The sequence below is a fragment of the Oncorhynchus keta genome, chromosome 33 (assembly GCF_023373465.1).
Source record: "Oncorhynchus keta strain PuntledgeMale-10-30-2019 chromosome 33, Oket_V2, whole genome shotgun sequence".
NCBI classification, from domain to species: domain Eukaryota; kingdom Metazoa; phylum Chordata; class Actinopteri; order Salmoniformes; family Salmonidae; genus Oncorhynchus; species Oncorhynchus keta.
In genome coordinates this window covers 20,289,887-20,315,488 of record NC_068453.1, presented here as the reverse complement: position 1 = coordinate 20,315,488, position 25,602 = coordinate 20,289,887, and the positions used below count along the sequence as shown (strand labels likewise).

Genomic DNA, 25,602 nt, shown 5'->3' with positions numbered 1-25,602 from the left:
ACGTCATCTCTTCAATCGCAAATGCTCTGTAAAACTTTGACTATGGTTCAGTCCCTTTCTAAAGGAGTAGTAAACAGGGTAACCTTTTTTAATGACTTTCATCAGACTGGATTGTGTTGTGAATTTCCATCTTGGATGAAAGGTATACAAGGACATACAGTTAAAGTCGGAAGTTTACGTACACCTTAGCCAAATACATTTAAACTCAATTCCTGACATTTAAACATTTAAACTCAGTTTTTCACAATTCCTGACATTTTATCCTAGTAAAGATTCCCTGTCTTAGGTCAGTTAGGATCACCACTTTATTTTAAGAATGTGAAATGTCAGAATAATAGTAGAGAGAATGATTTATTTCAGCTTTTATTTCTTTCATCACATTCCCAGTGGGTCAGAAGTTTACATACACTAATTTAGTATTTGGTAGCTTTGCCTTTAAATTTTTAACTTGGGACAAACGTTTCAAGTATCCTTCCACAAGCTTCCCACAATAAGTTGGGTGAATTTTGGCCCATTCCTCCTGACAGGCCTGGTGTAACTGAGTCAGGTTTGTAGGCCTCCTTGCTCGCACACGCTTTTTCAGTTCTGCCCACACATTTTCTATAAGATTGAGGTCAGGGCTTTGTGATAGCCACTCCAATATCTTGACTTTGTTGGTAGCCTAGTGGTTAGAGTATTGGACTAGTAACCGGAAGGTTGCAAGTTCAAACCCCCAAGCTGACAAGGTACAAATCTGTCGTTCTGCCCCTGAACAGGCACTTAACCTACTGTTCCTAGGCTGTCATTGAACATAATAATTTGTTCTTAACTGACTTGCCTCGTTAAATAAATAAATAAGCCATAAGACCCATTTGTGACAAAGCTTTAACTTCCTGACTGATGTCTTGAGATGTTGCTTTAATATATCCACATAATTTCCTACCTCATGATGCCATCTATTTTGTGAAGTGCACCAGTCCCTCCTGCAGCAAAGCACCCCCACAACATGATTCTGCCACCCCCGTGCTTCACGGTTGGAATGGTGTTCTTCGGCTTGCAAGCCACCCCCTTTTTCCTCCAAACATAACAATGGTCATTATGGCCAAACTGTTCTATTTTTGTTTAATCAGACAAGAGGACATTTCTCCAAAAAGTATGATCTTTGTCCCTATGTGCAGTTGCAAACCGTTGTCTGGCTTTTTTTATTGGTGGTTTGGGAGCAGTGCCTTCTTCCTTGCTGAGCTGCCTTTCAGGTTATGTCGATATAGGACTTGTTTTACTGTGGATATAGATACTTTTGTACCTGTTTCCTCCAGCATCTTCACATGGTCCTTTGTTGTTGTTCTGGGATTGATTTGCACATTTCACACCAAAGTACGTTCATCTCTAGGAGATCGAACGCGTTTCCTTCCTGAGCGGTATGACGACTGCTTTGTCCCATGGTGTTTATACTTGCGTACTATTGTTTGTACAGATGAATGTGGAACCTTCAGGCGTTTGGAAATTGCTCCCAAGGATGAACCAGACTTGTGGAGGTCTACATTTTTTTCTCTGAGGTTTTGGCTGATTTCTTTTGATTTTCCCATGATGTCAAGCAAAGAGGCTCTGAGTTTGAAGGTAGGCCTTGAAATACATCCACTGGTACACCTCCAATTGACTAAAATTATGTCAATTAGCCTATCAGAAGCTTCTAAAGCCATGACATAATTTCCTGGAATTTTCCAAGCTGTTTAAAGGCACAGTCAACTTAGTGTATGTAAACTTCTGACCCACTGGAATTGTGATACAGTGAACAATTGTTGGAAACATGACTTGTGTCATGCACAAAGTATATGCCCTAACTGACTTGCCAAAACTTTAATTTGTTAACAAGAAATGTGTGGAGTGGTTGAAAAACAAGTTTTAATTATTTCAACATGTAAACTTGTTTATTTCATTATGTAAACTTCCGACTTCAGTCCGACTGGCCTATTGAAGGACACCACTGTGTCTGATGTTGATGGAATATCAAAATAGTCTTTCTAACCTGCTCAGATCAAATGGTGTTGAGGTTGATGGTATGCTGCTGTTACAGTGACGTGTCCTTTTAATTTCCCTTCAAATATCCATCATTTGTGGAATATTCAAAGTCTCTGTTCAACATTATAATGTACATAATCATAAACAAGTCTTTTTTTTTCTCCAAAGCTTATTCAAAGGCTGTTTTGAAAGAGATAATGTAGATCGTTCTTATCAAACTACTTTACAATTCATGAAAGTGCTTGTACTTCACAGTGTTAAAGCACACACGATTGTCCTTATGACACTGTTTACACAAGAAAGCAATGACAACATCATGAAGTTTCTTTCAACTTTGTCCTTGTCCATCACCAGTCTTTTCAAAAGCATAGTAAATGTAGCCACCAGCGGAGCAGCAATTAACATTGAGCAAAGTCCGTTCACTGGCTTCCACGCCCACGTGAGTGATTTCAATGGATGACATCGAAATGAGATGGTGCGCTGCTTTTGAAAGTGCCGCCCTCTTGAGAGTTTCCGTTTAGCTGAGCCGGTGCTTGTTTCATCAGCCTCCTCTCCAAGTACATCTCAAGTACATCGCTGACCAAAGGCCTGGAGGGCAGCACTCAGCACATTTCACATGAACCACTTTAATAAGTAGGAAATTGGGGGCCTAAAAAAATGTGTTATAGTCCTATTGAAAAGCAGGGATCCTTGATACACCAGCAATCTTGAGGCATTAGCAAGATGTTATTTTAGATGCCTTTGGTGAACTGTTGCTGGTGACCGTTTACCAATTAAAATGTGTTCCACCTGAGAACATGAGCACTTGATTCAGTTTAGTACCGTTAATTGAATCAATTCCAGACTGTAATTCCTGGCCTGAGGTTCTTATCTTTTATCTTCCAGAGATGGGAGACCACTTAGTCTATGGTGCTCCAGAGAAAAGACTGAGCTGAACTGATGGCTGTTGATAATAACATTTTGTTGAAATTAAGTCATTTCCATATGTACTGTGGTGACATTACTTAGGCAATTTCCCAGTAAGCTTTCATTTTTCTTTGGTTCGGACACTTTTTGCGTTTGGAAGAGGCAGCCGTATGCAACCTAGTTTCTTCCTCCCAGGAAGGCAGATACACTTGTGAAGGTTGTTATGCCGTTAGCCAGAGAGGTGATGGTGGCATACTGAGCACAGTGCTTCTTTACCTCACAGTGGGAGAGAGAGATGGAAGGGGGGTGGAAAAGTGGAGGATCTCAAAGCTTTGGGCTTTCACCTGCTAGGGAAAACTTTGAATCCACATACGGCAAGCTTTGAAACAGAGGCCTTTTTCCCCGGCAGTTTCCTGAGAATGTATTGCTTAATAATAATATTGAGACAGACTTGACAGACCGGCACCTGTGGCGATGTACATCTGCTGTTCCTTTCCCAGGCTGGGCTAACAAGCTCCTGCACACTTTGTTTCAGACGACAAGGCGAGAAGAAGATTTGTCTAGAACTTGAAAGCCATCCCAAGCCAGTGGAATTTAGTAAAGCAGGCTCACAGACATTTAGTTAGTTGGGGTGAAAGTTATCTTGCCTCTTCTTCTCCAACGGCGACAGATATGTGCTAATCCATGTTCTTACAGAGCCAGAAAACATCTCACATGGCTATACAATACATCATCATCATCGCCTTGGCTCTCACTTTGTTATTTTAGTCCTACTGGACGTCTCTAAGCCCTGTTTAGAGAGAGAAGTCAGAAGGTCCCACCCACAGAGCGAATTTAAGTCTGTACACTTATTTGGCTGTTTAGAAATGCAATCCCAGTTCATGCACTTAGTATCTTCATTATCTAATCTATTTGTGTGGTAGACAGAATAGGGTGGTATAGGGCATGGAGTTAGTGCCGAACACACCAATAATGGTCTGATCGTTATCCTCTCTTCTGTCTCTCTCTGCAGGCCACAGTTGCAGCCTTTGCGGCCAGCGAGGGTCACTCTCACCCCCGAGTGGTGGAGCTGCCCAAGACGGAGGAGGGGCTGGGCTTCAATGTGATGGGTGGCAAGGAGCAGAACTCTCCCATCTATATCTCCCGCATCATTCCAGGGGGCTTGGCTGAGAGGCATGGGGGACTGAAGCGAGGGGACCAGCTCCTGTCTGTCAATGGCGTGGTATGTATAGATTATTTACGATTACCGCTAGGTCTAGTCACATAACTCTGTACCCTATTTATGATATTCTGTGAATTTGTGTATATTTTGTATATTACGAGTCCCAATCACAGTTGTGTGCTGTAGTTAATATTTCCAGGTATTCATTTTCTCATCTTGCTTGACATCCGAGCCGGGAAGCATTTTGTCTAAACCTTGAGTCAAACTGTCACAATATGGATTGGGTCAAGCAGAGTGATTGGTTTTCTGAAGACCTAAATAACAATAGGCTTATAGTGAACCAGCGTCCAAGATACAGGAGCGCTATCTACGACTAAAGCAACGGGCAACAACAAAAGCTATTACAAAGAGACAGTTTTTTAGAAGCAGCCAATGTCACCATGAGCAAAGTGTTCCAAGCTTCACACGGCTTAGCGGTTTCGCCTTTCAAAGTCACTCCTTGCTGAATCCTGTTCCGTAACTGTCCATTTACACCATCAAATGAAAACCAATTTGCATGGTAATGTCAGGATGTGTTTGGACATAAAAGTGCCACCAGAGACTCTGGGTTCGAGCCCAGGCTGCGACCGGGAGGCCCATGGGCGGCGCACAATTGGCCCAGCATCGTCCGGGTTAGGGAGGGTTTGGCCGGCTGGGATATTCCTGTCTCATCTCGCACTAGCGACTCCTGTGGCGTGCCGGGCACAGTGAACGCTGACCAGGTCGCCAGGTGTACGGTGTTTTCTCTGACACATTGGTGCGACTGGCTTCTGGGTTGGATGTGCATTGTGTCACGAAGCAGTGCGGCTTGGTTGCGCTGGCTTGTGTTTCGGAGGACGCATGGCTCTCGTCCTTTTCCTCTCCCGAGTCCGTATGGGAGTTGCAGCAATGAGACAAGACTGTAACTACTACCAATTGGATACCATGAAATTGGGAGAAAAATATATTTTAAAAATGTAAAAAGCAAGCTTCATAAAGGATTTCCATAACATCCAGAATTGTGATGTGAAAATATACAGTGCCCGTCAAATGTTTGGACACACCTACTCATTTAAAGGTTTTTCTTTACTATTTTCTACATAATTGTGGAGACATCAAACTATGAAATAACACATATGGAATCATGTAGTAGCCAAAAAGTGTTAAACAAATTAAAATATATTTTAGATTCTTCAAAGTAGCCACCCTTTGCTTTGACGACAGCTTTGCACACCCTTGGCATTCTCTCAACCAGCTTCACCTGGAATGCTTTTTCAATAGCCTTGAAGGAGTTCCAAAACATCAAATCAAATCTTATTGGTCACATACACATGGTTAGCAGATGTTAATGCGAGTGTAGCGAAATGCTTGTGCTTCTAGTTCTGACAATGCAGTAATATCTAACAAGTAATCTAACAAATTCACAACAACTACCTTATACACACAAATGTAAGGGATGAATAAGAATATGTACATATAAATATATGGATGAGCGATGGCCGTGCAGCATAGGCAAGATGCAGTAGATGGTATAGAGCAGTATATACATATGAGATGAGTGATGTAGGATATGTAAACATTATTAAGGTGCCATTATTTAAAGTGACTAATGGTAGGCATAGGCAAGATGCAGTAGATGGTATAGAACAGTATATACAGTGCCTTGCGAAGGTATTCGGCCCCCTTGAACTTTGCGACCTTTTGCCACATTTCAGGCTTCAAACATAAAGATATAAAACTGTATATTTTTGTGAAGAATCAACAACAAGTGGGACACAATCATGAAGTGGAACGACATTTATTGGATATTTCAAACTTTTTTAACAAATCAAAAACTGAAAAATTGGGCGCGCAAAATTATTCAGCCCCTTTACTTTCAGTGCAGCAAACTCTCTCCAGAAGTTCAGTGAGGATCTCTGAATGATCCAATGTTGACCTAAATGACTAATGATGATAAATACAATCCACCTGTGTGTAATCAAGTCTCCGTATAAATGCACCTGCACTGTGATAGTCTCAGAGGTCCGTTAAAAGCGCAGAGAGCATCATGAAGAACAAGGAACACACCAGGCAGGTCTACGATACTGTTGTGAAGACGTTTAAAGATGGATTTGGATACAAAAAGATTTCCCAAGCTTTAAGCATCCCAAGGAGCACTGTGCAAGCGATAATATTGAAATGAAAGGAGTATCAGACCACTGCAAATCTACCAAGAACTGGCCGTCCTTCTAAACTTTCAGCTCATACAAGGAGAAGACTGATCAGAGATGCAGCCAAGAGGCCCATGATCACTCTGGATGAACTGCAGAGATCTACAGCTGAGGTGGGAGACTCTGTCCATAGGACAACAATCAGTCGTATATTGCACAAATCTGGCCTTTATGGAAGAGTGGCAAGAAGAAAGCCATTTCTTAAAGATATCCATAAAAAGTGTTGTTTAAAGTTTGCCACAAGCCACCTGGGAGACACACCAAACATGTGGAAGAAGGTGCTCTGGTCAGATGAAACCAAAATGTAACTTTTTGGCAACAATGCAAAATGTTATGTTTGGCGTAAAAGCAACACCCTGAACACACCATCCCCACTGTCAAACATGGTGGTGGCAGCATCATGGTTTGGGCCTGCTTTTCTTTAGCAGGGACAGGGAAGATGGTTAAAATTGATGGGAAGATGGATGGAGCCAAATACAGGACCATTCTGGAAGAACCTGATGGAGTCTGCAAAAGACCTGAGACTGGGACGGAGATTTGTCTTCCAACAAGACAATGATCCAAAACATAAAGCAAAATCTACAATGGAATGGTTCAAAAATAAACATATCCAGGTGTTAGAATGGCCAAGTCAAAGTCCAGACCTGAATCCAATCGAGAATCTGTGGAAGAACTGAAAACTGCTGTTCACAAATGCTCTCCATCCAACCTCACTGAGCTCGAGCTGTTTTGCAAGGAGGAATGGGAAAAAATGTCAGTCTCTCGATGTGCAAAACTGATAGAGACATACCCCAAGCGACTTACAGCTGTAATCGCAGCAAAAGGTGGCGCTACAAAGTATTAACTTAAGGGGGCTGAATAATTTTGCACGCCCAATTCTTCAATTTTTGATTTGTTAAAAAAGTTTGAAATATCCAATAAATGTCGTTCCACTTCATGATTGTGTCCCACTTGTTGTTGATTCTTCACAAAAAAATACAGTTTTATATCTTTATGTTTGAAGACTGAAATGTGGCAAAAGGTCGCAAAGTTCAAGGGGGCCGAATACTTTCGCAAGGCACTGTACATATGAGATGCGTAATGTAGGATATTTAAACATGATTAAAGTGCCGTTATTAAAGGTGACTAGTGATACTGTTATTAAGTAAATTTATTAAAGTGGCCAGAGATTTGAGTCTGTATGTTGATAGCAGCCTTTCTATGTTAGTGATGGCTGTTTAACAGTCTGATGGCCTTGATATAGATGCTGTTTTTCAGTCTCTCTGTCCCAGCTTTGATGCATCTATACTGACCTCGTCTTCTGGATGTTAGCGGGGTGAACAGGCAGTGGCTCGGGTGGTTGTTGTCCTTGATTTATCTTTTTGGACTTCCTGTGACATCGGGTGCTCTAGGTGTCCTGGAGGGCAGGTAGTTTGCCCTCCAAGACACCTACAATGCTTAGTACAGACCGCACCACCCTCTGGAGAGCCCTGTGGTTGTGGGCCGTGCAGTTGCCGTGCCAGGTGGTGATACAGCCCGACAGAATGCTCTCGATTGTGCATTGGTAAAAGTTTGTGAGTGTTTTTGGTGACAAGACACATTTCTTCAGCCTCCTGAGGTTGAAGAGGTGCTGTTGCGCCTTATTCACAACGCTGTCTGTATGGGTGGACTATTTCAGTGTGTCCGTGATGTGAACGCCAAGGAACTTTAAACTTTCCACCTTCTCCACTACTGTGCAATCGATGTGGATGGGGGGGGGGGGATCATCTTCTTTGTCTTGTTGACATTGAGTGAGAAGTTATTTTCCTGACACCACACTCCGAGGCCCGTCACCTCCTCCATGTAGGCCGTCTTGTCATTGTAATCAAGCCTACCACTGTAGTGTCGTCTGCAAACTTGATGATTGAGTTGGAAGCGTGCATGGCCACGCAGTCATGGGTGAACAGGGAGTACAGGAGATGGCTGAGAACGCACCCTTATGGGGCCCCAGTGTTGAGGATCAGCAGGGTGGAGATGTTGTTTCCTACTTACACCACTGCCCGCCAGAAAGTCCAGGACCCAGTTGCACAGGGCGGGGTCTGTTGCTGAGCGCTCGTTGACTGCTTTTCCTTCACTCTGCAGTCCAACTCATCCCAAACCATCTCAATTGGGTTGAGGTCGGGTCATTGTGGAGGCCAGATCATCTGATGCAGCACTCCATCACTTTCCTTCTTGGTCAGAGAACCCTTACACAACCTGGAGATGTGTTGGGCCATTTTCCTGTTGAAAAAACAAATGATAGTTCCACTAAGCACAAACCAGATGGGATGGCGTATTGCTGCAGAATGCTGTTGTAGCCATGCTGGGTAAGTGTGCTTTGAATTCCAAATAAATCACTTGCAGTGTCACCAGCAAAGCACCATCACACCTCTTCCTCCATGCTTCACGGTGGGAACCACACATGCAGAGATAATCCCTTCCCCTACTGGAACCAAAAATGTCAAATGTGGACTCGTCAGACCAAACGACAGATTTCCACTGGTCTAATGTCCATTGCTCATGTTTCTTGCCCGAAGCAAGTCTCTTCTTCTTATTGGTGTACTTTAATAGTGTTTTCTTTGCAGCAATTTCACCATGAAGGCCTGATTCACGCAGTCTCCTCTGAACAGTTGATGTTGATGTGTCTGTTACTTGAACTCTGTGAAGAATTTATTTGGACTGCAATCTGAGGTGCAGTTAACTCTAATGAACTTATCCTCTGCAGCAGAGGTAACTCTGGGTCTTCCTTTCCTGTGGCGGTCCTCATGAGAGCCAGTTTCATCGTAGCTGTACGGGGTGCGTACTGGCGGCAGAGGTCAGACGCAGGAGAGCAAAAACTGTGTTTCCAAACGGTGCAGTTTAATAACAAAACCCACCGGAAAACATAACAATGAACAAATGGGTACAAAACCCGAGGCACACCAGGACAGACGTGCACAAGCACTTACAATAAACAATCACCCACACGGACATGAGGGGGAACAGAGGGTTAAATACACAACATGTAATTGATGGGAATTGGAACCAGGTGTGATGGAAGACAAGAGAAAACCGAAGGAAAATGAAAAGAGGATCAGCGATGGCTAGAAGGTCGGTGACTTCGACCGCCGAACGCCGCCCGAACAAGGAGAGGGACCAACTTCGGCAGGAGTCGTGACAGTAACGGTCTATGGTTTTTGACATTTTCCAGGATGACTGACCCTCATGTCTTAAAATAATTATTGACTGCCATTTCTCTCCGCTTATTTGAGCTATTCTTGCCATCATATGGACTTGGTCTTTTACCAAATAGGGCTATCTTCTGTATTCCAATCTCATGAAGCTGGTTGAGAGAATGCCAAAGCTGTCATCAAGGCAAAGGGTGGCTACTTTGAAGAATCTCAATTATAAAATATATATTTTTTAATTAACACGTTTTTGATTCCATATGTGTTATTTCATAGTTTTGATGTCTTTATTATTTTTTTTGAAAATAGTAAAGAGAAAGAAAAACCCTTGAATGAGTAGGTGTGTCCAAAATGTTGCTTGGTACTGTATATTACTCTGGGCTTGAGGATGAAGTACTAATTATACCAATATGCAATGCTTGTTGAACTAAGTAAAAATACATTTGACTTCCAGTTCAAACGTAATTGGTTGTAACCATTTAGAAACTGAAGCTGCTGCTGTGTAACTGTGTCACTGTTGCTAACATAAAAGTATTGGCAAAGTTTCTTTAATTCTCTGTCCATGCCAATTAAGAAACTGAGGCAGACTTCAGTGACCATATCACTACAACACTAACACATTGCCACCACATTTCTTAAATGTGCTGAGTCTCTTCTCTCTCTCATTCTCTTTCACTGTATCTCCCCAGAGTGTGGAGGGGGAGCACCACGAGAAGGCGGTGGAGCTTCTGAAGGCTGCCAAGGACAGTGTGAAGCTGGTGGTACGCTACACGCCCAAGGTCCTGGAGGAGATGGAGGCGCGCTTCGAGAAGCTCCGCACGGCCCGCCGCCGCCAGCAGCAGCAGCTCCTCATGCAGGCTCAGCAGCAGCAGAACCTCACTACCCAGCAGAATCATATGTCGTAGGTGAGGCCTTTCATTGCTTTAAGGGTGGGGGACCGTAGCCTGGTGCTAGATCTATTTGTACTGTCATGCCGACTCCTATGGGCATTGTCACACCAAAAAGGACTGTAGGTGTTGGCAAGACAGCACAAACCAGATCTGGGACCACCGAGGAGAAGGAGTTGAACCACACGGATGAAGAAAACAGCTGGTACAGTAAGAAGACCAGTCCTCTAAACCTGCCATTCTATGATTTAATTTAGATTGAAACTGTTTTAAGGATCTGACAGGGATTTTACATTTCAGTCATTTAGCAGACACACTTATCCAGAGCAATTTGAGTCCATACATTTTCACACTTGTCCCCCCGTGAGAATCAAACCCACAACCATGGCGTTGCAAGCGCCATGTTCTACCAACTGAGCCACACGGGATTCTTTAGCACCTCAAAGGTTTTTGGGGAATAGGGTGAACTGACGGAGGCTGGCATTGTCTGGAGATAGACATTGCACCATTGAAAGAGCAACAGCATTTAAAGCGCAACGAATGCCTTTGAAAACTGTCTATGTGGCATCGATATGAGTCAGAAACAGTTATTCTAGTGTCCAAATTGACTACAAAGTGTTTGGAACAATTGTGTGTCACAACAGGCAAATGAAGGATTAGACTAAGTACATTTGCCTATTAACATGGGGTGAACAGCTGCAGTGATTGCTCTCTATTCAATAGCATACAGTGAGACAGACCTGCCCAGCAGCCTGGCTTTGTTTACATAAGACAACATGTTGTGCATTTTTTTACTTGAGAAATACTGCAACAAACACCTTAGTGAAATGTAAAATTGCGCAACTTAAACATCCTTGGCAAAAACGTCCAAATGTAATTACAGATTTCTTGAGTTATCTTCGATTCATTCTTGGGATTTTGAGGAAGTGAAATAGGCTTCTGCGTCTACAGTGTCTCATGCGGGACAAACATCATTAACCAAGCGTGGAATCGGTCTGGAAACAAACCTCTAAGACTAAAATCTTGTTTTTCTAATGAGCAACAGAAAAACAGAAGTGCCAATCGGCATGTTCAGCGGTTCTTTAAAACCCATTGGGCTCTTTATACCCAGAGAGAGTACCAGAGAGGCTCCTGTCAGAGAGGCTCCTACTGCACAATGATACCAGGCCTTGTCCTTTGGGTAAAAGTTACAGAGGATTACATCAAGCGTTTCAATTTTTCATTAAACATTTCCTTGCAGCACACATTAAGGTCCTGGAATGAGCGCTTAATCTATGTCCGGGTGTTTGTTAACTTAGCAGTTGCAATCCCCTGTACAGTCATAACCGTTGTGTCAGTAATTCAGCCGTGTGGCTTGTGAATTATTTTAGATATAGCTGAGCAAATAAGAGCTGACGCTCATGGGATGCTACATGTTTTATAACACATATCACAGAGCAGACTTGACTGCATCAGTGCAAAGTTGAGGCAGACTTGTGGTATACAAATATAGCCCGTCATTGCTTGGATTGCTGGAGGTGATAAAGCTAAAATAAGGACAACTCTGAAAATAGGCAGTAGTAATACTAAGCCTGTCTGGGCCACATCACAAAAGACTTAACACCACCTGCAGGCTAAGAGATCCTCAGTGGCACTGATCGTTTGATAGTAACCCTCCTCGTGTAGCCCTCGTTTAGCTCGGGGTGGTATGTGTGAGCTTGTAGACCTGTGCAGTAGAGGCATGGAGTGGGGACTGAGCAGGGATCATGTTGTTTTAACCCTGGCATGCTGACTACAGGGCTTTGCCACAGGGGCCAAGAGGCCGGTGGCCAAGCAGGCGACACGCGCCGTCTGCTAGGTGGAAAGCACCATGGAATCTGTTCGTCATGTAGCCTTCCTCTCTGATTCGCTGCCCGGCCATTCTGTCTCTCTCTCGCATACCTGGCCAGGCTGACCAAGGCCCGAGGACACAATAGGCTCTGCTATATCTCTGTTCTCAGTAGTAGTGGGAATTCCACAGACATCATAGGTGGAATGTTATTCATATTTTTCATAATTAATAAACATTTAAGTCATTTACATTTAAGTCATTTACATTTAAACATTCTAGAACCTGACTGAAAATCCGGTGTTTTTATGTCAAATGGTTTTGTTATATTTCAGTCTTCTGTGATGTATCTAAAGTGTAATATTGGGATGCAAACTCAAAATGTAATACATTTCAACTCTTTATCTGACATGCTACAGGTGTCTTCTTTTTTTAAAGTCCATAACCATGTGTGAGAAGTATATGCATTTGTTTCAAAGTAGATTTGTTTAAGACTACCAAGAAACACTCGGTGTGACCCCGATTTAGCCCAATGCAGTAAAAGGTTCATTCACAATCATTTTTAATTGGCTTTTCACAGTTCAATGGGCTTTTTGCAATTCACAGCAGAGTACACTACACTTTTTTGTAACTTATTGGACCAGAATATGACATTAGCATCTCACTTTACCGACCTGTCAAAGTGCTCTCAGCTTTTCTTACACCTGTCCCTCTCACAGGCTGTTCCAAAAGAAGAAGAAGTGAGGGACACTGAAAGGAAGGTTCTGAGTCCATCTCTATGTGCTGAGGATCCCGACGGAACCACCTGGTAGAGGAGAATATGATACTGTTAAGCAGTGAAGACTCTCTCTCCCCTTCAATGTACTACCAACAGAATGAAGCAAAACTGAAAGATATCTGTTCTGAAATGTAAACAACGGTGCTTGTGACATGAGATTGGAGGCTAGCACTGAAACCCATATTTTGTTTGTGTTCATTTGAAGTTGTCCTCTAACAGTTGAAAGTTGTAACCCTCCACAATGCTCCTTGTCATTTGTGATAGTTTACTTCTTTTTGTTATCTGTTTTGAATTCATTTCACTTGTTTCCTGACTTTGGTTTTGCTATAGCTTTGAACAATGATATTTCTATTGTTTCTTCTATACTGTACTTGTCCATGTATGAATGAACATTGCTTTTTTTTGTCTCAAACTTGTCCTGCTTTGGATAAATGTGAACTCTTTTTTTTTTTACCTTATACATATTGCAGCGAGAAAATATTTTGTATGGAAACTTGTAGATTTAGCAATAACAGACTTTCGTTGGTTTTACATTTCACATAAGAGTAACGATTAGAGATATACAGTATGTGGGAAAGATACAAAAGTTAACCATGTAATACTCGGTCAACTGTATCTTATGCACTGTGTGTCATAAGGCAGCTCCTGACATTAAAATCAAACGGCTGTTAAAAGAGAGGTATGTAAAGTGGATGAATACACAGAGATAATTGTATTCATACAATTGAATACAAGTACAATTATCGTGAAATTTCATATCTTGACTTTCAGCTCTCAAGTCAGGCGTTTAATGATTTTTAGTCATCTACTCCCATCAAATGAATATATACAGAGAGTATATAGAGTAATCATATCAAATCTACATATATCAATATAATTTCATTTATATGAGGAATGTCAAACACATTTATATGTATATTAATTACCTGGCGGGTTAATGAAATGGTACAATTGTCTTTATTTTTTAAATCAATCTATTTTATTGTTTACAATCTGAGTTTTGCATAAAGTCATTTCATTAAGGTATGTGTGTGTGTTTGTTAACATGCAGATGATTATTTAAAATATTGAATTGTACAAGACCTATAGCCCAGTGTATAATTCGTACCAGAATAGTATGGTTAATGGACTCATTCTCCTGGATCTGCGTCGTCACCTTTACATTTTGACAATCATTGTGAGTAAGAGACTGTGGAATGTTCTAGTCGTCTTATCACTAAGGGACCTCTGTTTTAAACTCTCTCCTTCAACCCTCTACCTATCGTCTGACATAGTATTCTCATGGCAAGAAACCATATCTAAGTATAACAAGTTGCACTGTGGATTCATTGAAAGCTATTAGAAAACCAGTCGATGATCAACACTGTTTCAAAAGTGGTCTTGTATCTGTAGTACTGTCAGACAAACAATACATTGGATGGTTTTCCTAGTAGCAAACTCTAGTATGTATGTTCTATATAGGCCTAGTTCCTTTGTGGGTGGGTATTGAAGTAGTGAAAGATCATTTAACATCCATACTGTGTACAATGTGCCATCCTGATAGTCCAACCAGATTGGGCTATGAAGGTGTTTTGTCCCTCAACTTTTGAGCAGTTCATCTTGCCTCTGACAGATCCCTTTTGTACATTTACTTATTCTCTTTCTTATTGCCGACTTGCATTTTTTAGGCTGGACGTACTGTACTTCCTGACTGGACGTACTTTACTTCCTGATTCAACGTACTGTACTTCCTGATTCGACGTACTGTACTTCCTGATTCAACGTACTGTACTTCCTGACTGGACGTACTGTACTTCCTGATTATACAGAAAAAAAGACACCAGGTGATATGCAATTGTTATACATATTATATTTGTATAAATAAATATATGTGCGTGTGTACATTGATGACTTCATTGACCCCGAACTGCTTCTTCTACTGTGTCTATTGTGCTTGTCTGAAATCTGGGGTAAGGGGAAGCAGGCTACAGCTAACTCCTGACCCCTGTCTGTTTGAGCTGTGAACGGAAGTTACAGGGCAGCAGTGTAGCACTCTTCCAAAGCAATTAAGGTCTCTCAGTGATGGGGTCACTGGTTCTGACACTGCCTTCCACTGTACTGAGATGAAATGCCTGTGGATGACGCTTTTACATTATAATTCCCCCTTGAATTGAAGCATCTGAATATAAACCCAATCGCCAATGGACGTCAATACAGAAGGCAGACACTGAAACTAATGCCGGAGCTCAGTGGTTCTTGTAAGATGGAGGAAGGAAACTCAAGCTGAGGATGTGGATTTGCTTGCCTACACTGACTATATAGAACATAGTGTGTATCGGCCTACTATTGTGTTTGTCAAAGGGAACATGTCTTTTTTACATCACTAGACAAACCAGGCTGTGTGTGCTATTATAAACTTGGCTGAAGCTGTAGACCGTATACCACGATTATGACAAAACATTTTTACTGCTCTAATTACGTTGGTAACCAGTTTATATTAACAGTAAGGCACCTCTGGGGTTTGTGATATATGACCAATATACCACGGCTAAAGGCAGTTTCCAGACACTGCGTTGCATTGTGCCTAAGAACAGCCCTTAGCCATGGTATATTGGTCATATACTACACCTCCTCGGGACTTATTGCTTAATTCTACCTCCCTCAGATAGAATCAAAGGAATATTTCCATCAGGAATGTCTAATTCACAAACACGACTCATCCTCGCAATCCATCTATCTATTTAATCACCTCTTTTCTCATTCCACGGCGCTAATGAACTAAGTAGTGAGGATGGAAACCAAAACTCATAATTAGGCATCACTGATGAGAGATCAGTGAAATGTGTTCATATCTGTCATTCTTATTCAGTAAAATGAATAGATCTCAGCTTGAATTCATCAATCAGTAGGCTACACACTACAGAGACCTTCATATAGTCTAGAGGGCTTATGTTGGAGAATGTATAAACTACAGAGAAAGGGTCATGTCGTGGTTACTGACATTTGAGCCCTCGGGAATGACATTGCATTATATGCATCTAATCTCATCTTTCTGGACATATGACTCCTGGCTACAAGTCATTTCCATTAGCACAGCCTTTAAATGAATCAGATTGATCTGATGAGTCTAATGCAAATGAATAACAGCATAGCCAGCATATGTATTCACTGTATAACACTGTAAGGTATTCACACTGATATGACTGGTGTGAATTGATGTGTTTCTGTGTAATGCTGGAACACACCACTTACTTCATAACCAGGTGAAATCACATCCTCTCTGTCTCCGTGACAACATACTTCCAGATGCAGGTGGGGGGGACTCTATAGTGTAGAGGCACTACGTGTGATGTGATACCCTATTGGTCTACCGTGGCAACCTAGAGGCAGAAAACACTGCTTTTGTGCCACAGACATTTGGAGGTAGGTGATAAAACAATACTTTGTATGATTCCCCATGGAAGCAAATGAAGAAGAAAGGGCCAAGGATACTATCTGTAGGATACTATCTGTAGGATACTATCTGTAGGATAGACTAGAAAGGTTATGTAGTGTTAACATAAATGATGATAAAGTCTGCTATACAGAAGATTAGACTGAAGCCTATAGTATAGTAGTCTGTCTGGCACCAGGTCTGGAGGTCTTCCAGTCACACCTCACTTTGTAGTCCTTCTGTAGCTCAGTTGGTAGAGCATGGCGCTTGTAACGCCAGGGTAGTGGGTTCGATTCCCGGGACCACCCATACGTGGAATGTATGCACACATGACTGTAAGTCGCTTTGGATAAAAGCATCTGCTAAATGGCATATATTATTATTATTATTATTATTATTATTATTAGTCACGTGGGTCGATTTTCTGGTTCATTAAGAAAGCTAAACTTAGATATGTGTTTTTAGTTGAGGAGTCAATTGACCATGTCCATTTCAAGCTTATCCTTCCCCCCCAAAATTGCTGGCTAACTCATTGAGATGAGATAGATGAGATAGGGTGCAGGCCAGGCAGCAGGCTGTTAGCCAGCCTGCCAGCTTAGTGGAGCCTGCCACTAGCACAGTCAGTGTAGTCAGCTCAGCTATCCCCATTGAGACCGTGTCTGTGCCTCGACCTAGGTTGGGCAAAACTAAACATGGCGGCGTTCGCTTTAGCAATCTCACTGGAATAAAGACCTCCTCCATTCTTGTCATTATTGAAAGAGATTGTGATATCTCACATCTCAAAATAGGGCTACTTAATGTTAGATCCCTCACTTCCAAGGCAGTTATAGTCAATGAACTAATCACTGATCATAATCTTGAGGTGATTGGCCTGACTGAAACATGGCTTAAGCCTGATGAATTTCCTGTGCTAAATGAGGCCTCACCTCCTGGCTACACTAGTGACCATATCCTCCACGCATCCCGCAAAGGTGGAGGCGTTGCTGACATTTACGATAACAAATTTCAATTTACAAAAAAAAAATACTGCGCTTTCGTCTTTTGAGCTTCTAGTCATGAAATCTATGCAGCCTACTCAAACACGTTTTATAGCTACTGTTTACAGGCCTCCTGGGCCATATACAGCATTCCTCACTGAGTTTTGGTGCCTTTAATATTCACATGGAAAAGTCCACAGAACTACTCCAAAAGGCTTTCGGAGACATCATCGACTCAGTGGGTTTTGTCCAACATGTCTCCGGACCTACTCACTGCCACAGTCATACTCTGGACTCAGTTTTGTCCCATGGAATAATTGTGGATCTTAATGTTTTTCCTCATAATCCTGGACTATCGGACCACCATTTTATTACGTTTGCAATCGCAACAAATAATCTGCTCAGATCCCAATCAAGGATCATCAAAAGCTGTGTTATAAATTCTCAGACAACCCAAAGATTCCTTGATGCCCTTCCAAACTCCCTCCACCTACCCAAGGACGTCAGAGTACAAAAGTCAGTTAACTACCTAACTGAGGAACTCAATTTAACCTTGCGTAAAGCTAACTAAAAAGCAGCATCCCCAAAAGAGGATGGCTTTCACTTCAGTAGTGACAAGTTCATGAACTTCTTTGAGGAAAAGATCATGATGATTAGAAAGCAAATTACGGACTCCTCTTTAAATCTGCGTATTCCTCCAAAGCTCAGTTGTCCTGAGTCTGCACAACACTGCCAGGACCAAGGATCAAGGGAGACACTCAAGTTTTTTAATACTATATCTCTTGACACATTGATGAAAATAATCATGGCCTCTAAATCTTCAAGTTGCCATCTGGACCCTATTCCAACTAAACTAGTGAAAGAGCTGCTTCCTGTGCTTGGCCCTCCTATGTTGAACATAAGAAATGTCTCTCTATCCATCAGATGTGTACCAAACTCACTAAAAGTGGCAGTAATAAAGCCTCTCTTGAAAAAGCCAAACCTTGACCCAGAAAATATAAAAAAACTATCGGCATATATTGAATCTCCCATTCCTCTAAAAAAAATGTGCTGTTACACAGCAACTCACTGCCTTCCTGAAGACAAACAATAACATACGAAACGCTTCAGTCTGGTTTTAGACCCCATCATAGCACTGAGACTGCACTTGTGAAGGTGGTAAATTACATTTTAATGGCATCAGACCGAGGCTCTGTATATGTCCTCGTGCTTCTAGACTTTAGTGCTGCTTTTGATACCATCTATCACAACATTCTTTTGGAGAGATTGGAAACCCAAATTGGTCTACATGGACAGGTTCTGGCCTGGTTTAGATATTATCTGTCAGAAAGATATCAGTTTGTCTCTGTAGATGGTTTGTCCTCTGACAAATCAACTGTACATTTCGGCGTTCCTCAAGGCTCCATTTTAGGACCACTATTGTTTTCACTATATAGTTTAGCTCTTGGTGATGTCATTCGGAAACATAATGTTAACTTTCACTGCTATGTGGACGACACACAGCTGTACATTTCAATGAAACATGGTGAAGCCCCAAAATTGCCCTCCCTGGAAGCCTGTGTTTCAGACATAAGGAAGTGGATGGCGGCAAATGTTCTACTATTAAACTCGGACAAAACAGAGATAGTTCAAGGTCCCAAGAAACAAAGAGATCTTCTGTTGAATCTGACAATTAATCTTGTCGTCTCAAATAAAACTGTGAAGGACCTCGGCGTTACTCTGGACCCTGATCTCTCTTTTGACGACCATATCAAGACTGTTTCAAGGACAGCTTTTTTTCCATCTACATAACATTGCAAAAATCAGAAACTTTCTGTCCAAAAATGATGCAGAAAACTGAATCCATGCTTTTGTCACTTCTAGGTCAGGCTACTGCAATGCTCTAAAGTCCAGCTACCCGGATAAAGCACTAAATAAACTTAAGTTAGTGCTTAACACGGCTGCTAGAATCTTGACTAGAACCAAAAAATATGATCATATTACTCCAGTGCTAGCTTCTCTACCCTGGCTTCCTGTTAAGGCTAGGGCTGATTTCAAGGTTTTACTGCTAACCTACAAAGCATTACATGGGCTTGCTCCTACCTATCTTTCTGATTTGGTCCTGCCGTACATACCTACACGTAAGCTACGGTCACAAGACGCAGGTCTCCTTACTGTCCCTAGAATTTCTAAGCAAACAGCTGGAGGCAGGGCTTTCTCATATAGAGCTCAATTTTTATGGAATGGTCTGCCTATCCATGTGAGAGACGCAGACTCGGTCTTGACCTTTACGTCTTTGTTGAAGACTCATCTCTTCAGTAGGTCCTATGATTGAGTGTAGTCTGGCCCAGGAGTGTGAAGGTGAACGGAAAGGCACTGGAGCAACGAACCTCCCTTGCTGTCTCTGCCTGGTCGGTTCCCCTTTCTCCACTGGGATTCTCTGCCTCAAACCATATTACAGGGGCTGAGTCATTGGCTTACTGGTGCTCTTCCATGCCATCCCTAGGAGGGGTGCGTCACTTGAGTTGGTCGAGTCACTGACGTGATCTTCCTGTACGGGTTGGCACCCCACCTTGGGTTCGTGCCGTGGGAGAGATCTTCGTGGCCTATACTTGGCCTTGTCTCTGGATAGTAAGTTGGTGGTTGATGATATCCCTCTAGTGGTGGGGGGGCTGTGCTTTGGCAAAGTGGGTGGGGTTATATCCTGCCTGTTTGGCCCTGTCCGGGGGTACCGTCGGACTGGGCCACAGTGTCTCCCGACTCCTCCTGTCCCAGCCTCCAGTATCTATGCTGCAATCTTTTATGTGTCGGGGGCTAGGGTCAGTCTGTTATATCTGGAGTATTTCTCCTGTCTTATCCGGTGTCCTGTATGCTCTCTCTAATTCCCTCTCTCTTTTTCTCTCTCTCTTTCTCTTTCTCGTGGAGGACCTGAGCCCTAGGACCATGCCTCAGGACTACCAGGCCTGATGACTCCTTGCTGTCCCCAGTCCACCTGGTCGTACTGCTGCTCCAGTTTCAACTGTTCTGCCTGTGGCTATGGAACCCTGACCTGTTGACTGGACGTGCTACCTGTCCCAGACCTGCTGTTTTCAACTCCCTAGAGACAGCAGGAGTGGTATCGATACTCTGAATGATCGGCTATGAAAAGCCAACTGACATTTACTCCTAAGGTGCTGACCTGTTGCACCCTCTACAATCACTGTGATTATTATTATTTGACCCTGCTGGTCATCTATGAACATTTGAACATCTGAACATCCATGTTCTGTTATAATCTCCATCCGGCACAGCCAGAAGAGGACTGGCCACCCCACATAGCCTGGTTCCTCTCTAGGTTTCTTCCTATGTTCTGGCCTTTCTAAGGAGTTTTTCCTAGCCACCGTGCTTCTACACCTGCATTGCTTGCTCTTTGGGGTTTTAGGCTGGGTTTCTGTACAGCACTTTGTGACATCAGCTGATGTAAGAAGGGCTTTATAAATACATTTGATTGATTGATTGATCCTGCTGTGTAGTATTTATTTATTTAACCTTTAAACCTGGTGTCCCAAGTTTAAATCAGTCACTGATTAGAGGGGACTTTTTTATGGTTTGAGGTCCAGATTTGAATTTGAGGGGTGTATACTATTATTAACTAGACAACTAGCTATAGCCTAAAATCCCACTGGGCACACACTGGTTGAATCAACGTTGGTTAAACAATGTAGAATAGACGTTGAATGGACATCTGTGCCCAGTGGGATAAATCAACATGATGTCTAGATTACTCACTCAAAGGTAGGGCGGCAGGGTAGCCTAGCGGTTAGAGCATCGGCATATATTGGACTAGTAACTGGAAGATTGCAAGTTCAAATCCCTGAGCTGTCAAGGTAAAAATGCACCATGCTAATTATATTGTATTGATGTGATTATTCACTTAATATTGTTAAATATATTTAATGTAAGAGTCTGGCAGCTAGCTAACCTCCTCATAGCCGTCTCATAATTTAAAGGAGGGATTTGCAGTGAGCATGAGGACAACATTGGCTCCACTTGAGCACGTGGGTTTTGTAGTTTTGAAGGAGCCTACAGAGAAATTGAATTGTTAACTGTCCACCTTTCATCCCAACATGTCCAATTAAAAGAGCACAATGTCTGTCAAATTTAATTTGATCACCCTGTTCCAGGAGAACTTTCCTGCAATTCAGGAAATGTAAAACGTGTACTACATATGAGGTTTAATAAGACTCCTGACTTTGTAATTTACACTATGAAATCTCAGACTTGATTTTCCCTTGTGAAAAATGTGTCAACCCCTACAAAAATGTCTGTTAATTATAATCCACATAATAATTCATTTCCTGTTGCTGCAGAATTATTTTCCTGTTGTAATAAACTGAGTAAAATTAAGATCCTATATCTGTATCAATTTGTCAGGTAGTTATTGTTTAACTGGAGTATGACACAAACAATATCACAGCTAGAGTCTAGAGTCTAGAGAGTCATGTGAGCATGACAAGTGACATCTCATAGTCAAGTATTAGAAATACCTCCCTCTTGTGGTGATAGTGTATACTCAGTACTGCAAATAATGGCTTTGGCTATTGTGAGAAATGCCAGAGTACTTCACATTAGAGTGATTTGTGTCAGGCTACGTTTAGTCCTTACATTGTCCAGGTTGGAAGAGGAATCAAAAGGAAATAGATTAATGATATTCTAATAATAAAGTACTTGATGCAAATCCCCCCCCCTGTTGTAACCTTGGGTCATACTATCTGTTGATGTGGAAACAAAGATTATATCTCTTGTCATCTCATGACGTCACATGTCTGGTGCATGAGTGATTTATGACTATATCCAAGGTTTAGCCATGGAAAATTACTTCAATGCGCGGGGAGCTTCGTAGCCAGCGGTGTGGCTTACTGAAATAGAAGCCCTCGCTGGTATGCCTGCTATGCCACAGAGCCATCTAGCATAATGCCACAGAGGCAGAGCTAGTGTTTAACTACCATTATGGCCCACTCGCCACTGAGTCTCTCCCTCTGGTGTCACAATAGGAAGGTGCTTGTCATAAACATGAAGACTTGCGTATCTCTCGAAGGTTGTGTCACAACGAGACAGGTTTCTATGTTTTCACATGGGCGTGACTGTGTGCTGTGCTGCCATAGGACAAGTGATATAGGATTTACATAATCTGTTGGTTGCTTTCAAACCCATGTAAAAAAAAACTGCAGTGACACATTCAATTGGACTGTGTTCTTCTATTATAAATGTGGTATAAATGTGAGGGAAATCCTTTTAGCCTAATAGGGTCACAATACAACAGGAAAAAGACTGTAACGCTTTGATTTTATGAGCTATAGGCTTTGATGACACGCAACATATGATACTAGTAACCCCTTCCCCTCCCTTACACACAATTTCAAGTGTTACGTTCAGGCCATTTGTTCAAAGCCATAGTGTTTAGGGTGTAGTTAGGGGTGTTAACAATGAGAAACATTTGTTACTGAAGAAAAAACAGGTACACAAACCCTCTCTCCTCCCCTTCCCATCTCCACCCACCACACCAACACTCTGACCAGGAATGGAATGCAAGCTACTCTCTCTTCTGTAGTCACTGTATTAGATGGATTAAACAACATTTACACCAACAGATGTGGGAACTCTAGAATTGTTGAAACGTTTATTGATCATGAGAAACGTGAAGCTAACAAATGCAATAGCTTAAATACAACTTGTTTCAATGATGCATGGGTCTATATTAGGACAGACACATGAAAAGGATCAATTAAATATGTTACATTTGGTATAATATTGTTTAAAATAAATGAACATTTACAGTACATATTTACAATCTTATTTACAATACAAAAGTTGGCAGGTGTTGATCGATCTTAGCCATCACCGAAATAGGAAGCAAAAGTGGTATGCGGTTGAAGATCAGGGCCATCAGATTATTTATATTCTAATGCAGGTTTTCTTCACAACACGTGGTACACAGGTCTGGTCCCGGGGCTTTCTGGAGTACAAGGCTGGGAGTCGGTGCTGGAGGGCGAGAAGGTAAGCATATCTCTGAGCCCTGCTGGGGTACTGGCATCCACCGAGGAGAGGCGATCTACTATGCTAGACAGGCAGGCCAGGCTGGAGGCACCAGCACCTCTCTCTCCAGAGCTCACTAGACAGGACAAACAGTGGAAGGACAAGGTCAGTCAAGACAATGAAGATAGCTCATCTTATGGATGAGATCAGTTAACTACCATGTCCAATTGAGTCATTTTATGTGTATGGTGAACTTAAATGGAAAGGCAGAATTATTCACGTAACTTGGAACATAATTTGTGTCTTTATGGTACGAATCAAAACGAATGAATGTAAACCTGGCAAGTTTTACAATACTCAGCATACACAGGTGGTAGCCAGACCATAGCCTAACATAAGTCCATTACATATATTCATTAGACAATGTCTCTAGTTTTATATGACATAACAAAAAAAAACATATTAATCAATGTGTCTTACCATTCTTAATGTAACTGTAGTTATTGCCATAGCTTGTGTTCATCTGAGGCCACACAACAGGACTGTTACAGTCGATCTACAAGGAAACAAACAGAGCAAACTGACGTTAGCACAGCAGTCATGACAAAGCACGTGATATTATTCCCCTTTCTACGTTTCAGACATTTTGAAGTGTCTGAAATGCATTTTCCTCAACTGAGGTTTGTAAATGGTGCACAATAAAGAAAGCTACTAAGATAAGAACATACAAATGTGAAATAATAATAAAATATAGGTAAATAATGTAATTGTTGGTCATCTTGCCAGACTGATAAATCCACAGTGTTCCTGCCTGTCTGGCTAGGGTTCTTTATTTCACAGCCACCTCAGGGCCAAAGTTGCAGGCTACTCCCATGATCTGCCCGGGCTCTCGCCGTGGCGAATCGATTGTATCAGTGGAAGCAACACCAGTTTGTGCAAGATGACACTTTCTCCCAGTAAATCTGCAGAAAATCCTGGCAGTGGAGGAGAACATGCAGTCAGGATGGAATGCAGAAAAGCACAGTCTTTCCTGCCAGACTTCAGTAAGGTGGATTTAGCAGGGTTTATTAGGCTATAACGTGTACAATGGTGGGAAAGCCATTACTCCATCCGCCATCATAAAGATCCATTCTATTATTTAGCATTGCATCACCTTCTAACCACTGTTTTGTAGAGCTGAGTCTAATCTTGACTGGCCAACTGAGAAAGTATCATGCATGCACTGGGGTAATGTACATGCACCAAACACACCAATAAAAAAAGGATAGCATTTGCATGTGAAACGTAATGCATCATGCATATATAACAGTGCAAAAGAGATGTTTACATTAATGAAGCAGCCAAAGAAGATGAAAAGGGAACATTGTAATTGAGATCCCCCAACAGCACAATCAGTGCAAGTCTATGCAATACACATTCTACATTTGAAGTGAGCCTGTTCCCCTTCAGATCCAGGGAGATACTCTAAATGCAAATTAGTATTACAATATGCATGCTCAGAGACATCGGGAATTAAGCTACTAAGCTAGAGTCGCAAACAAAAGCTTTTTAACTCAAGATCTTGGGAGATACAACAAGACAGAGGCTAACAGGAATGTGATCCATCATGCAAATAGAATACTCTGAATTAGTCCAAAGAGGGAAAGCGTTTCAGCAGACACTTAGCAGGACCTGATAAAACCTCTGTGTGCTGCACGCACAGAGATGAGGAGACAGTGAGTGAAGCTGTATATGAATCCGTGTGTGTCTGGTCTCAGTCTCACCATGCTGTCGGAGCAGCTGGACGAGGGGCTCCCAGGCTCTGAGCTGCTCTCCCCAGGAAGGCCGTAGTAGTTCTCCACATGCTCATGGAGCAGCTCCTGGAGGCTCTCGATGTACTGGATGGCGTTGCGCAGGATCTCCACCTTAGGCAGCCTCTGGCTGGGGTTGGCTGAGGTGCAGCGCCTCAGAGCCTCGAAGCCGTGGTTCACCTTTTTCAGCCGGCGTCGTTCCCTCATGGTGGCAGCCCGCCGCCGGTCCACTGTGCTGGACTTACGCTTGCAGGCCTTGCAGGCCCACTGAAGGCAGTGACCCGCCTGGTGAGGAGTCCCAGGGACCCGGACGTGCTCGTCCTCCTCTGAGCCATCCAGTTCCCCGGGGCCGAAGTCCAGGTCCTCTGGCGAGGAGGCACAGGCGCTGTCATAGAAGACCTGGGATGGGGAGAAGACATCCATGGCTGGGCTGTTGTTGTGGTTGAAGAAAGGAAGGAAATAACTCTCTGCTTTGGGAGAGCAGTGGGGTGAGAGAGGA

At 42.4% G+C, this 25,602-nt stretch overlaps 2 protein-coding genes across 3 annotated transcripts in view; one reads left to right on the top strand and one right to left on the bottom strand.

Moving 5' to 3' along the window:
- The window catches only part of LOC118366371 (protein lin-7 homolog A), a 40,911-nt gene extending 26,086 nt beyond the window's left edge, over nucleotides 1-14,825 (top strand). The window contains exons 4-6 of one of the 2 annotated variants that reach the window (XM_035748988.2): nucleotides 3,917-4,126; nucleotides 10,148-10,359; nucleotides 12,872-14,825. In XM_035748988.2, the coding sequence (XP_035604881.2) occupies nucleotides 3,917-4,126; nucleotides 10,148-10,359; nucleotides 12,872-12,896 (447 nt within the window). In that variant the 3' untranslated portion in view covers nucleotides 12,897-14,825. Of the gene's footprint in view, nucleotides 1-3,916; nucleotides 4,127-10,147; nucleotides 10,364-12,871 lie in introns of both variants that reach the window. The other variant, XM_035748989.2, reaches the window with a different exon arrangement.
- Nucleotides 14,826-22,933: 8,108 nt separating this feature from the next.
- myf5 (myogenic factor 5) lies at nucleotides 22,934-25,602 on the bottom strand. Its single transcript, XM_035748198.1, has 3 exons — nucleotides 25,077-25,602; nucleotides 23,794-23,869; nucleotides 22,934-23,449 (listed from the first exon to the last, which is right to left on the bottom strand). Exons 1-3 carry the CDS (start codon nucleotides 25,524-25,526, stop codon nucleotides 23,256-23,258), a joined length of 720 nt encoding a protein of 239 aa, XP_035604091.1. The 5' UTR covers nucleotides 25,527-25,602; the 3' UTR covers nucleotides 22,934-23,255.